General features: G+C 38.1%; 1 protein-coding gene and 1 pseudogene across 5 annotated transcripts in view; one reads left to right on the forward strand and one right to left on the reverse strand.

The window, feature by feature from the left end:
- TPK1 (thiamin pyrophosphokinase 1) overlaps positions 1-12,909 on the forward strand; it is a 245,844-nt gene extending 232,935 nt beyond the window's left edge. Inside the window, exons 8-10 of one of the 5 annotated variants that reach the window (XR_792765.3) lie at positions 5,583-5,674; positions 9,880-9,983; positions 10,562-12,909. Coding sequence is in view for 4 of the 5 variants with exons in the window: in XM_010708241.3 (XP_010706543.1) it covers positions 131-255 (125 nt within the window). In the remaining variant the exon portion in view is untranslated. Of the gene's footprint in view, positions 1-130; positions 1,670-5,582; positions 6,003-9,879 lie in introns of those variants that run through there. The other 4 variants (XM_010708246.3, XM_019613667.2, XM_019613666.2 and 1 more) reach the window with 4 other exon arrangements.
- On the reverse strand, positions 12,902-15,317 carry LOC100542989 (annotated as a pseudogene).
- Between the last annotated feature and the right edge of the window lie 121 nt (positions 15,318-15,438).

The following is a 15,438-nucleotide window of genomic DNA, read 5'->3' on the forward strand; positions in this document are numbered from 1 at the left end:
TAATCTAAATTAGATTTACTCAGCTTTTTTATGTGGGACTTCTTTGTGGGACTAGCAAATGCCCATTTATAAATGCTTTTGTTTCAACAGTACCATTAAGACCATTAAGCCTCTTTCTTTCTTTTTGTAGCTAACCAGGTGTTGAAGTTTGGAATGCTTGTCAGTACTTCCAATACCTATGACAACTCTGGGATTGTGACCATCAAGACGGACAAGCCTTTGCTGTGGACAATGGCAATCAAACTTAAAGATTAATCGCAGCTACCTTTTCTGATCCAACTGAATTTACTGCAAAATTTCACTGAATTCAGGCATCGTAAGGGAATAAGTATGCATTACATAGGTAATAAATGGAAAACAGAAATAAAAGTCATTTAAGACCAAATTGAGCCTAGGAACAACAGATCAGCAGATGCACTGTCACCCTATATGATCACAAACAGAAGCATATGTAAATAAATTGCTAACCTGGTTAGTTTTAACTATTATTCCAATACTAAACTGTTTTTCCCCATTTTGCCAAAAGCATATAGTCCTCAGTTGCACAGAATACACCTTCATTATGAAAAGCACAATCTTTTTCTGTCCCTATTTCTAAAATATATAGTTGCTGGTGACATTTTCTCAAAAAGAATAATAGTTGAAATTTTCTACTAATAAGGCAAGTTTGTCCATTGAAGAAGCTTTGATTTTGCTGTAACTCCAACATCAGATTTCATAACATCAACTGATTTTAAAGTCTGCAGTGCAAAATAGCACTGTAACTTTTACAGTTACTGAATCTTTCTGGTAAGTTTTTGGAGTGAAATACAAATTTCTTGCTCTCAATCTGCAGACCAAGAGCATTCCATCTACCAATTTCTGCAATTTATAAATCAAAGTATTCAGTCGTTCAGTACTTGAAATGTCCTCATCAATACATGCAAGAGGCCTTTATAATTCTGTGTGCAGATGTCTTCCAGAACCAGTATCCAGTCAGAAGGCTATGCTCCCTTTCCAGCAGTCTGAATAAGTTTTTTGTTGATTCTCTGAAAAACTGTTTACTATCTCTGAAAACTAATTTAACCTTAAACTGTACATCTTAGTAACCAAGCTTTGTTTCCTTAATTTTGCTATCATAGTAAAGATCAGCCAGGCAAGTTCTTTTTTTTTTCTTTTCTCATTTTTTTCCTGTTAAGTACATAGTATAATATCAGTTGCAATTGCAGAAATGAATTAGAGGTAGTGATGATTCCAGAAATTAATTACAACAATTCCAATCAATAGACTTCTAACTCATCATTCACAATAATGATGTCTTCTCACTGCCTACCTTTGCATTGGAACAGATTCTGAAAAGAGACTGTACATTCTCCGCCCTTAGAATTTTTAAGATCAGGAAAATTTTTAAGAACAGGAAAAACCTCTGAGCATTCTCGTCAGAATGTAGTACTGACCCAGCTTTGAGCATGAGGTTGGACTAGGAATGTCTCAAGGTTCCTTCATGCTTGAAGTAGGAAAAGCAAGAAGAAAGAGTCTACTATTTAAAAAGAAAATGTTGTAATGTAGATAGATATGATTGTGTACCCTTTGAAGGAGAAATAAGGTATCAGGAAAATCTGAAAACCCAATCTGAGTTTGCAGACTATTCAACAAAAAAATAAATTGCGAAGTTGTGATTTTTTTTCCAGTGAATGTCACAATGTCTGATTCATCATGATGAGCATTCAGCTGCCTCTGTTGAGAGGACAGAGTAATCAGTTTCAATTAACCAAGCATCATCAATGATCCTGTATGAAGTCTAATTTATCTTCTCAACATTGCCTAGTTAGGAAGAATATTACTAGCATTACAACATATATCCTGTTTTTAAATATTTAACTTAACTTAGAGGACAGCATTTAGAGGCATAAGTTAGCTATGTTTAGTGGTCACAGAACAGAATTTTACCTGTCTACATGGGTAAGCATACACTAAAGAACTGGAAATCAAAATTTTTTACATTCAGTTTTGAGGCAGATACTTGAAAAGAAACTTAACAACTAAGGATCTAATATTTCACAGCATGCTGAGATGTGAATCCAAAACTAATTATCTATTTACAGACAAAGTTCTTTGAATATTTACCAGTATTTTTCATATTACACTAAAATGTGGAATGCACAGATATTAAAGCAGAGACCCTTTGACGTGGTCCCCTTTGACAAAGACCCTTTGACATGGTCCCCCAGCACATCCTTATCTCCAGATTAGAGGGATGTGGATTTGATGGGTGGACCACTCAATGGATAAGGAGTTGGTTAAAAGGCCGCAGACAGAGGGTGGTCATCAATGGCTCTCTGTCCAGGTGGAGGCCGGTAACGAGCAGCGTCCGCCAGGGCTCTGTCTTGGGACTGGTGTTCTTTAACATCTTTATCAGTGACATCAATGATGGAATCAAGTGCATCCTCAACAAGTTTGCTGACGACACCAAGCTGAATGGTGCAGTTGACACGGGGGAGGGAAGGGATGCCATTCAGAGGGACCTCAACAGGCTTGAAAGGTGGGCCTGGGTGACCTCGTTGCAGCCTTTTAGTACCTGAAGGGAGCCTACAAACAGGAAGGGAATCAACTCTTTGAAAGGGTAGATAACAGCAGGACAAGGGGAAATGATTTGAAGATTTGATGAGAGAGGGGAGATTGAGGTTGGATGTCAGGGGGAAATTCTTTACAGAGAGTGGTGAGGTGCTGGAACAGCTGCCCATAGAGGTTGTGGATGCTCTGTCCCTGGAGATGTTCAAGGCCAGGTTGTTTGGGGCCCTGGGCAGCCTGTTCTAGTATTGAATGTGGAGGTTGGTGGCCCTGCATGTGTCGGGGGGGTTGGAGATTCGTGATCCTTGAGGTCCCTTCCAACCCAGGCCATTCTGTGATTCTGTGATTCTGTAAAGCAACCTATATCCTGTAAAGCAGGCAATCTGCAGTCCACAAACCACACGCAACATGGCACAATTCCCCACCAAGTGATCCAGCCTGGACCCATTGGTTGGTAACAATCTAACCTTTGATCTGTGATTGACACTGTCTGGGTCAAAACCAAAGGAAGGCGACAGCACAGTACAGTGCTGACTCTTCCTCTTGTGTCCATCACACACTCAATCGCATCAAAACCCACATGTATTACATATGGCATGTGTTTGTGTGAACTTGAGTGAAAAACAGTGATTGCCAATACTAATATTTTAACCTACCTGATGGCCTATTAGAAGAAAATAGAATCGCTCCCGACCACCCCCCCAAAAAAACAACAAACGTGGATGAAGAAAGAGCGTTCAGTGAAAAAAGGAAAGATAAGTACTTTTTTGTCAAGACAAATAATATAGTACTATGCTTATTTTTAAGGAAAGAATTTTCAAAGATTGTAATTTGAAAAGACATTATATGCAGAAAAATGCTGCCAAATTCAATGCATATGGAAATGCTTTGTAAAGACACAATAGTGGAACTGAAAAAGTCTGTCACCTCAGCAAAAAAATTTTTTTAAAAGCTAAAACTCAAATAGACTCTGTTATAAAAGCCAGTTATGTGATAGTGTCACGGAGTTATCTTGATCAATCTGTGCCCATGATAGAGGGCAGCAGGCCTGCAGGCCAACCCCTCCCCCACCCCACCCCCCAAAAAAACAGTGGCAATGATCTAAGGAGGAAACTTAATTTTACTAAATATGATATCGGAATGCAAGATAACACAATATAATACAATACAATTGGAACTGAGGCTAATAAATAAAATGAGAGAGAAGAGTGTCCGAAACCGAAAGCCTTACTTTGAACTGAAGGCGCACAGCTGGGGAGCACACTGCCAGGCAGCGAGCGAGAGAGAGAGCCCTGTGACTTCCTCCCATCTTCTCCTCTGAATGCAAAGTTCTCTGGGATGTGCCATTCTTCTTCTCTTCTGAGAACCAGGTATCTGGAAAGTTGTCAGTCAATGGAACTGGAGTATTAACTCCTTAATTACCCATTCTTTACATGATGTTATTATGTGCAGTACCTTTAACAAGAATCAAAAAACCATGACAGATAGCAAATCTGATTGCAAAAAAATCAAAACTGTTTACTGATGGTAAATTAATAAAGGTTTGGAAGGTATGGCAGATATGTGTCCTGATAAAAACAGATTTTTCTAAAATCAATTTGTCTCAGCAGACTGTAGCCTGGCAAACTGGAGAAATAAGAAAATTCATGGAAATAAATTTGGAGAGTAATTTCAACTAATTTCAAACTTTGACTATAAATGAAAGTACTGAAGCAGCAGATACTGCTCGAGTTGCCAATTTCATTAGAGGTATTCATAATGATATAATGTCACTGAAGAAATGGCTTCTTTGGTGCCACTGGAGAGCAGAAATGAATCTCTTTATTTGCATGAAACACTAAAAATTACATTAAAGATATTTTCTTTAACTTTGTCCAAATATTTGGTAGAACTTCCGATGGTGCCTTGATGATGGTTGGTTTAAAAAAAAAAGGGTACTATAGGGACTTATAAAGTTAATAAAAGATGATGCAATTGTCACCAGCAACTCACATTTGATGAAATATCATTTCATTGTACATCAAGAAAATTTATGTGTAAATGCTTTAAAAACAGATAATGTCATGAAAATCATCATCAAAGCTCTGAATTTCATAAAGTCCAATGGACTGAATTGTTGCCAATTACAGGAGTTCATTAGAAGTATAGATGCTGATTATGGGGACATCATTTACTTTTCTGAAGGAAGGTGGCTAAGTTGGGATAAAATGCTAAGATGTTATGATTTGCAAAATTGTTCCTAAAGATGAAGATGAGAAATGGCTTACATAGTTAGCCTTTTTGGTGGATTTGACAGCTCATTTTAATGAGCTGAACATGCATCTTCAAGATAAAAAATCACCTGATCTGTGCTATGTTTCAAACCATAACAAAATGGAAAAAAAAAAAAAGTAATGAAACTTAAATTATGGCAAGCTCAACTTATGACAAATGATTTCATGTGTTTTGATATACTGGCTAAGCAGAGTCCTGTGAGCAGTGAAAAATATATACACCCTTGCTTTCATTTCTGATAAAGAAATTTGAGAATAGACTTCAAGACTTAAAAAAATCATGATTTTTTTTTGCATAGTCTCGCTTTTATTTTATCTCAACATAAATACATTAGCTGCAAATTTTCAAATTGAATGCATAGAGTTACAATTAGATATTCAACAAAAATAAATATTTGATTATGTCTCTTTGTTAGACTTTTATAAGACCTATCTTACCAGAGAAAAATATGCCTTGCTTGATAATCATGTTTTATTATTGTCATTACTTTTTATTAGTAGGTACATTTGTGAACAACCTGTTTTCAAAGATGAATCATAGAAAGAGCAATATTTCATCAAAAACCTCTGACAAACACCTTGAGAACTCCCTCAAAATTGCAACCGCTTCCCTTGATCAGACACTGATGCATTAGTTTCACAAAAGCAAGGTCAAAATTCCCACTAGTTTTATGTTTTCTTATTTTATGTTTTAGTAATATATTAAAAATAAGCTTTGTTACTCATATATATTAATTATATTATACATTTTATTTTCAGCCCAAGACAATTACTCTTCACCTAATGCTACCCAGGCAAGCCAGATGATTGGTGATGCTGAAAAGGCCCAGTAACATTCTTTACTTAAACAGGTAAAAGTTCATTCAAAGTTCAAAATTTGGCAAAATTCAAGTTTCATATTTATTTACACAATAATATTATTGGAATATGGATCAAAGAAATAAACAAATCCCATTCTTGCAAAACCTGTTGCTGTTTCCATTGCACTCTTCTGGAAATCTGGAAATACGGAAATGAAATTCAGGAAGATTCATGTGTGGCATACAGGAGATGTTCGCTGCAGTGATCGTGGGAGAGAGCTGTCATTAGGAAAAGGTAATACATAAAGCAGATCAAGAACAAAGCAGCACCAAAGCTGAGAAACAAAGATGTTTTTTCATAAGACAGATAAGATTTTAAGAGAAGATGCTGCTTTCCACAAAGCATAGAATTGTATTATATATTTGCCCCAATATATAATCAAATATAGAAAAGCTGCAGTTAGGTTTGTCACAGGAAGAAACCTTTTTTAAGTCCCTGCAACAGTATAGTACATTAGTGCTGTTTCAAATTATTTAAAGACACAAGTTGTAAAGTGGACTAAGGAGGTAGGAGCTCCTAAAAACCCTGCCAGTCTGAAAATAGAGTTCCTTACTGATCATATCTTAACTACTACCTCTAAAAACCACCACTAACTGGCAGATTACACTGTGGGAAAGGTGTTAGAGGACACTCCAGTATAGAACAGCCATCAGGTAGGTGCCTCATCAGGCTCTCTAAGACAGCTCATTGACTGAAGCCATGCTCATGATCCATTGTTGGCTAATATATTTTTACCAGTTCTAGATTTATTGTGTACAACTTCAAAGATGACCTTTTAAACAAAGACTGCATTCAATTTCATTTGAAAGATCTGAGGAGTGAGAGCACTTAAAAGATTTGTGTCTATACGTCTTTAATGATATAAGTGAGAAAGAAGGTCCGTATACTAAAATGATGTCCCTGAATGTCACTTCAGGTTGTATATGTTTGAAGATAAAGCTTCTAAATGGCAAAACCAATATGGGGAAGATAACAGAGGGGTTGGCTTCACCTCTCTCCCTTGAAATTCTGGTGGTTTTCCCCCATTTCCTTATTGGTCTTCCCAACTTTCAGCCAAACTGGAACTGCTAGTGACAGGCTGTGAACATCCCCTTGCTCTCCAAGGACTGATAGAAAAAAAATACAGGAGTTGGAAGCAGCCTAGGAGGAAGAAAGGTGTCCCTGCACTCAGGCCCTTGAGCTTGCCTCTCTTCTCCAATGGCTTTTTCAGCCTTCTGCTATACCAAGGGTTAAACCGATGGCCTCCCAGGGCCCATCCTTGGCCCTTGAGGCACAAGCAGTTCAGGTGTGGGTGGCATGGCATGAAGAGCAGTACTGGGAGTAGGGAGGAGGAGAGAGCAGCTGGAGAGCTGCAGGTGAATGTGCCTCAGGCCCAGAGCTCAGCCCCAAGGAAAGGAACTGGTTGCAAAGAGGAAAATCAACTTCCACTATTTCCAAGTGGTCATTGCATCTTAGGTCTGGGTCTGGATCCAGCCGGGGCTGAGTCACCTGCAGCAGCTCCTCAAGGCTACTGCCAAGCCTGGTGCATGGGGCTGTGCTTCCTGCAAGAGGGCTGCAGGGCTGGGGCAGCTGGTGTGGGTGCAACACACGGGGATGTGGGCAGGCATGTGAATTAAGGAAAATGAGTTAGGTTAAAATTTACATGCCTTCATGGGGTGCTAAATTGGCAGCTACAGATCTGATCTGGCTAAGCCAGATTCTCGCTGCTGATAACAGATCCTTTTCTACAGACTTAGACAGTACAGACAGTGGGTGTCCTGTTTCTTCAAATAACATGATTAGCTATCGTATCTCTGGAATGCAAGGTAGCAGTCTCAGACAGTAAAACCACAAATTAATGAAGAAGCAGCAGATTAGTGGACAGTGTTGTAGCTGATAAGATGACCGGCCAGGGTGAGTCAAGCGTCCTCCAACTTGACCCAGGTCAAGAGTACACAGTGAGGAAGACATAAATCCTTCCTCAGAAAAGACCACCAACTGACCCCTGAGAGATACCACACATGCGTAATAGGGCTGAGATTCGGGGAGGAGAAAGTGTCAGTCATTTTGGGGACTCATAGTAATAACCCAAAATTTTCTTGGAGTTCTAAAGCGTTTGTAAGCAGCTGGTTCTTTAAGTACGTACCTTTCTTGCCCTTCAGTATGCAGGCCAGCTGGGAATACCCCCTCTGCACCCAGATTAAAAATACATGCTTTGCAACTATTCTGTGCTTATAGTTTGATTTCTGCACATCACGTGCAGCGGGAGGGCACTGGCCCGAGCTCTGCTCATGTTTGTCACAGCACAGGGGCTGCAGGGGACACCAGGAGCGCAGAGCAGGGAGAGCCAGTCTGTGTGTAGGCCAGGGCATGAAATCTTCCCTCGGCAGATGCGTAGCTGCTGTGGTTTTCCCCCAGGTCTTCGTTTTCTTGGATAATAAGGCTTTGCAGCAAAAGGAGACGGGCACTCCTGATACTTTGGGGTTAGGAAAGGGCAAATCAAATCAGTCTGTCAAGAGCACAAAGCAATGAAACACAGCACAAGCCATTTATTGCTTGTGATTGAACGATATGAGGGATGAGGGAGTAGAATTTGTTTTCATCATGAGTCATCTGAAAACATTTCACAGAAATTGTAACATTTACAGAAGGAACATATTGGCATTTTGCAGTTGTGCAAAATACTAATTGGGATAGAGAGTAAGGAGTATCTGCAGAAAACCATTCTCTTCTAGTTTTGAGGAACCCAGGGAGAGCTCAGAGTCCATCTTAAGTAATATTTTTTGGTCATACTCTGGGTCCTGTGTTATGTTCCCTAGATTTTCATTTCTCCAGATTCCAGTTCTCCTGACAGGTTAGGCTTGAATTCAGCATATTATCTGCTTCTCCATGGGTTCAGGTTCTTTGGGTCTCCTGCCTGCTTTTCACCTTTTTATTAATGGAGAGTGGAGTTTCTGTCACAGAGCAAAGTTTCATGATTAACAGAAGCAAATATGGAACTTTCCAAATGGACTTTCTTGGTAAGCTAGCAGTCCTACTTATCTTCACCAGTACCGCTTGACTAGATTTTACCTTGTCATGGAGAATGACTAAGATTTCTGGGGAGATTATTAGATGAATATAGCTCTGCATTTCTTTTTCTTTCTCCAAATGCCTAGGGACTGCTGTGTTCTCATTAATATCATCAGCGAGTAAATGCTGCCTCCTGTTTGAGCCTTTTAGCAGAGTGGCTGGAAACATAGGGTTTTAACTTAAAATTGTTTGCACAGAGTGAAGGTTCCAAATACAATTATACAATGCTCTATCCCCAGAACTTTCCAGACTTTCCATAGTTTTTCTCAACATAGCTTACAGTTCATTTCAAAATAAACTAACAAAGATTAGTTTGGGTTAGCATATTACCATTTTAAATTACCGTTCTGTATCTTTTACTAGTAGCAGAATGGAGACTTTCCCAAGGTGCTGAGGAACAGACACAAGCTTTTTTTGAAGGCTTCAATGAAATTCTGCCACAGCAGTATCTGCAGGGTTTTGATGCTAAAGAATTTTGATGGTAAAGGATTCTTTGGCTATTGCCAGATCCATGTTGCTACATGTAATGCTTAAATTTCAGTCAATGCCTGAAGAGCAGAGTTCACTAAGGCTGACAGTTCTGTTTTCAGAATGTGTGAGAGAAGCCTTATGTACTGGTTACAGTGTTTTTCTTCACCTTCTTCTTTGCAACCAACGTACCTATTTCTAACGTTAAGATTCTGCCACTATAAATTTTTGGACTAATTACTTTTGTAATCCTTGACAATGTGATTTGCATGTGTTTAAAGAATGAGTAATTTGAAAGAAAGGTAGATAAAAACCAAATATCAGCGGATGATCAAATTACTGAGTGGACCAGGTTTTAGCTGCTTTTGAGCTCTCAAAATTATACTCTGAAGCCAAACATCGTATTTCTAGATTGCATGATATATATGTTCCAAGTTTGAATGTCTAAATACAAACATTTTCATGAATGGCTTTTCTATTTTGTGGCCTCTCCAAATTTTCTTCATGAGCAGTTGTTATTATTTGCTGTGGAAGTTTTAAAGTTAAAAATTAAAAATCAGTATACTGTGATTGCAGGTGCTTTGAAGTACAATAGAATTTGAGTACAGTAGTCTTGCTGTAGAAGCAAATTAGTAGCTTGTAGTTTTATGTTTATTATCCTTTTTCTCCCCTAAAGGTGCTCCTGTGTGGAATGCAAGAAATTGATTTAAATGGCAGAGGCAGAGGCATACCATCTGGCATTATACCAGAACCAGCAGACAGATACTGTGGTTCTGGCAGGTTTGTAGGCTTCTTTTTTCCTCAGAAGAACGCAGAAACAGCTTAGTGAGCAACCGTCAGAATTACTCAACAGATTCGTAAATATAAATTATTACTGCTAATCCAGCTATTCCAGGGGCGATGATGAAGTGAAAAAAGAAATATTCAACTTTACATCAATGTTAATTATTATTTTTCAGTTTGTGAAAGAAATAGATAACAAGAAGAGAATGGGACATGCAGATTACCAGTTTTTACTCACCATTTTTGGTGATGAACTGATAACAAAATATTAGCTAGGACTCGGAGGACTTGAAAGTTTATACATGGATTCCAGACTTTTGACATTTTGGAGCATAAGAAAATAGTTCTATAAAGATAAGAATAAGTTTTGGGGGAAAGTTTCTATTCTAGCTCACCCTAAGCTGCTTACACAGCTACTAACTTTTGTAATAAGTTCTTACTGGAATAATAACATCTTTTGCTTCCTTTTAGAACCTGTTAATATTCACTTCTCTTCTGGTTTACAGTGACATTTTATTGCTTGTTTAGACTGAATTCACTTTTCAGGTGTGGTCAGCTCTTTTCTTATTTGACAGGAGGAAAGTAAACTTCTGTGAGTCGCGCTGTTAGCCGTAGTCAGAAATGAACTTGAAGTAGTATGTAGCACAAGTTAAAGCATAACCGTATCTCAAAGCACTGGGACAGCAGCTGTTTTGAAGAGGCTTCTATATGCTGGAGCTGAAACAGGACAACGGGAAACTGAAACTGAACCTCCTGTCTTGAGAAGAGTGTTTCCTTCCTTCTGTCTAAACTACAAGAGGGAAAATCTGATTCAGGCCTACTAAGAACCAAGACATTACAGTTTTAACTGATTTAAAGAGTTTTTCAAGTCAAAGTGTACACGCTCATTGGAAAGAATGATAAGACCTTAGAGTAAATGCCTCCTTTTGTCATGCATATTCTAACAAGAGCAGTGGGAAAGAGTTTCTGATGATACAGGGATTATCCTCTTTTACCTTTTTACTGGTGGTGAAAGCTAACCTTGCTTTGCAGTTTTACCAGGAGGAAAATCTGTCAATTTCAAAACATTTAATGGATATTTTACCATATGCACTCACAAGAAGAAGAAAAAAGCCTTGTAAATATTCTGTTTATGTTAATTCTTACAATGAAATCTAGTTATCTAACATATTTACAAATGAGATTAAATTAAACAAGATAATGCAAGATTAAGCTATGAAAAATAGTTTGTGTTTTGCATAATGATTTATGATTCATGTAGGGAACTAGAAATGTTGTTAATGTATAAATATCACCCAAAAGGCTTTCAGCTCTGTATTTTTTAAATAAAAAAATAGTTATAATTGAAATAGCCTTATCCCTTGTTCTGTAGGGTATGGCTGCTTAATATTTTTATGGTTGAAAAGTTTAGTTCAGGAAAAAGGTAAACGCTTGTATATGGTTTTGCAGTCTCGGATTTCACTTACTCCATTTTTTCTTTCTTTAATTTAAGTGGCATGTTAGTGTCTTTTCTGCTGTATTAGGATGGGGAAAGGGGGCTTGATATCCCAAGCACCAGAAACGGTTTTATAATACTGCAAACAAGGAATCAGCTAGGAAAAAAAAGTCTGTGAAACATTGTATTAGGCCAAAAGTTAAAGTAAACCTACTAGTGTGCTGAATTGGCAATGATCTTGAAGTCTGAAGTAAAGTTTACTTAAACATTTTACTTTGCAAGCTAACAAGTCTATTAATTTTTTATAGCATGTCCTGTAGAGATAAACAGTTGTTAACATGAACCATCAGTGCACTTTTCTGTTCTTTATGGGGATGCGGTGGAAACATCACATGAATAACCCACAGCATCTGCTATCCCAAATAATTTTGGACTTTCAGCAGTGATTAATGAATTTGTCTCCCACTACTACCCCCACCACTGCTTTCGCAGCCTGAGCTGTGTAAATTTATACTGCATGACAAATGCATATTCAAATGTAGCTGCCAATTAGTCCTACTTTTCAAGCATTAAAAAAAAATTCTATTTAGAATTTTGCCTTATGAGAATGACATGAAAAAAATGAATGAAACGCTGAGCTGCTGATCTGAGAATTAACAAAGCCTTATTGCTCCAGGTAGCTCAGGAAATGTTTGTATATGAAATTGCACAGTAAATGTGTCATGCCATCATCTCATCTAGCATTGGAAGCTTATATTATAATGCATATGTTTGTGTTCCAGAAAAAGAAAAAAAACCTCAAAACAAAACAAAAAAAAGTACTGTTTAATTTTTCTTTTGCATTATTATTACATGCTGCACTGAATTTGTGATTTCAACTCTTTGTTATATTGGTATCTCCAGAGCCCTTTTCTTGTGGTGTCTTTTTAATTTTCTTCAAGAATCATTGTTTGTGTATATATGCTCTAGTGAACTAGGACATAAACTGGGATCAGCAGCACTGGATTGTAAAATACTGTACTGAAATTCATTGTCAAAATTTCCTTATACTCAGGTAATTGTAATGGTATCTCAGTAAGTGTTGGAAATATCCAAATAATTTATCAGGATGGTATCTCTGATAAAGCAGATTTTATTTGCAGTTGCAATGGTGGGCCTCCTGCAAGCAGGGGAGCACGCAGAAAACAGCGTTACATCTTTTATTCCCTATTACCCAATGCTTATCTCTTCCTGCCCTGGTTCCCTATTGGCTGAGTGCTTTTGGTCACAATTTTCCCGACATTCAACTAAACGTACGAATACTGGCTAAACATAAATTGTTCCTAGCTAAGCATGTATTGCTAATTAATTAACTTCTCACATTTGCTCATTCAGCACTAGGCCATTATCCCCGACATCTGCTTTCCTGGGATAGAGGTAAGTTTAAAGGAAAAATGTAGGGGAGCATCAGTTGCATTCCTCCTAATCCAAAAGAGGGACAGTTTGACCTCATATAAGAGGTCCCTTAAGTTGTTCTTTTGCTGAGGGCGTCTTGGCAAAACAGAATAGTCTATAATACAAAAGTTACAATTTTTGTACTTATTAATTATTTCATCTTATCTGCTAAGCATGCATAAATACGGAAAATTACCTAAAGGATAAGTGATAGGGATTATTAAAGACCCCCCTTTATTGGAATGAAGAGAATCTCAAGAACAATTGTTAGTACCAATACGTGACACTAGATGACAGCAGAGACCATAAAATACTCATCTTGCTAGTTCTAAATGCAGAAACATCATTTCATTCCCACAGTAAGTAAAATACTTTTATAAAACTACTTAAAGAGATGGTAGGCCTGTTGTTATTCATTTCGTGTTATGAAGCACCAGTGTATAAATAAAGTACTTCATAACAGTCACCTTTGGATGAGAAGGCCCAGTGGAATGTGTGCTGCCCTCAAACAATGTGTGATTAGAACTTGTAGCAGTCCTGGCTTTGGTAGCTACAGATGTTGCACTCCAGCGGGTCCCAGTAGCCCTGGCAGCCCGTGTGGATGGTGTATATGACGTAGTCCAGAAAGAGAATGTGTTCACCACTTGAAAGCCCTGATCTGCTCCCCTTCTCCACTGATGACCTCACAGATATCCTTTAAAGAGCCCTTAGGAGCTTTTGTGCCATCCAAAGCCCTGGCATCCCCCTTCATATAAGCCAGGTTTGGCTTCCTCTTGGAGTTTAAGGCAGAGTTTCCTAGGTAGAACTGGTGATCTTTGTGGCTGCTCTCAGAGCCAGTAGAATCCAGGCAGCTATTTCTGGGGTAGACCTCTTTTATCAGGTTCGACTCTTTGGTCTGAGGAGGGAGACCAGGCCATGCATGTTGTTATCATGGCTGTCAGTTGTTTCTCCGTTAATGGGCCCTTCTATCCTGTTAGGATGATAGACCTGAGCATAAGGTGAGCTGCTGACTGGAGCCACCTCTGCAATTGCGCTTGGTGCGTGCTGCATCACGGGGTGAAGCGAGTCAGCTCCAAGGTACGCGACTGCATTCGGGTGGCTTGGCCCATCATTTGAGGCTGTATCAGCTCAGACTCTTACTCATAGCATAGGTTTATATCAAAGTGAGCATCTGGATAGCCAAGTCTCATGAGCTTTTCACCTAAGGGACAAGAGGAAACAAATGAGAAAAATCCATGCAACCACTCCAAGGTTTCACTGTAAAAGGGATGAAAGAGGACAGAAAATGCCAGCTTGAAGCAAAATGCACTCAAGTCCAAAGCTGGCCACAGAATGAAGCAAATAATGTGAGCACCTGACATCATCAATTCAGGGTAAAGTATTTCTGCAGCTCATCCCCTTAATAAAAAAAATACCTACTCCCAACATTTGGAACTAAAAACAAAAAAAACAAAAAAAAACACATACACACAAAAGAAAGATTAAAAAAACCCTGCATCTGTTTAGGCAGGAAAACATGAAAGATAAATCACACATATAGCTCAGTTTCATTTGGTAAAAGGCAAAAGTGACTTTCATTGCCATAGGATAAATACATTGAGAATGACAATGAAAGCTGACTGATTCATCACTGTGTGAGTCCAAATTCACATATGGAATCACAATCACAAACAGGTAGATTAAGCTAGTTACAGGGCATGATGCATATTACAGATTTTCTTTAAAGTTAACAAATTTGCTGCTTACATCAGGACACAGGGCAGCAGCACTGCTTTTCCAGCGATGGCTCTAGAGTGTCAGTAAAAGGAAAGTTCATACCGTAACTCCTCTTAATTAAATAGAAAAGATTATATGCGTAATTGTACGTCTAAGATACAAAATACACTTACTCATCTGTGTTCACACACATGAACATTAGTTAACAGTTTATTTTTGAAACTGATTTAATAAAGTCCGATAAATAGTTCTGGTGAGTTTTCACTGTCCTTGATATTTTTCACTGCCTCAGAACATAAAACCATGCTTTTCTTCAATGAAGTAAGCTAATTAATTCAGGGAATCAAATGCATACTACTAGTAAGATTATCCGAGAACTAAAAAATCCAAATAAATTTATCACCTTTTGCCAAAATTGCTTGGAACAAAATATGTATAAACAAGAAACAGAACTGTAACCCCAAATCTCTTCCAAATAGCACATTTCAACATAGCTATCATTCAGCATTTTATTTTAGGCTATAATTCCTTCCATTTCGTGTGGCTTATCTTAAACTGATGCACAAAGAGAAATAATTTTACATTACTCGTGAAACAATTGGGTTATCTTTGGAGATGATGCATCCCTTTTGCTTGGGAACTTAGTCCTGATTAGCAAGGTAATTAAATGCAAGTTTAAACTGAAGCATGTGAGTATGCCTGGTCTCCTGAGCAGTACTGCTTGTGGACTTCTGATTAGATACCATGTTTATATGTCTATATACATTTTCCTATGGCTGGCAGCATTACACTTACAGCTCACATAAAGAAAATATAACATAGAAAACTGTTCCTTTGTTGTACTTTAGACATTTGGAGAAAAATACA

Source organism: Meleagris gallopavo, chromosome 3, assembly GCF_000146605.3.
Source record: "Meleagris gallopavo isolate NT-WF06-2002-E0010 breed Aviagen turkey brand Nicholas breeding stock chromosome 3, Turkey_5.1, whole genome shotgun sequence".
NCBI lineage: Eukaryota > Metazoa > Chordata > Aves > Galliformes > Phasianidae > Meleagris > Meleagris gallopavo.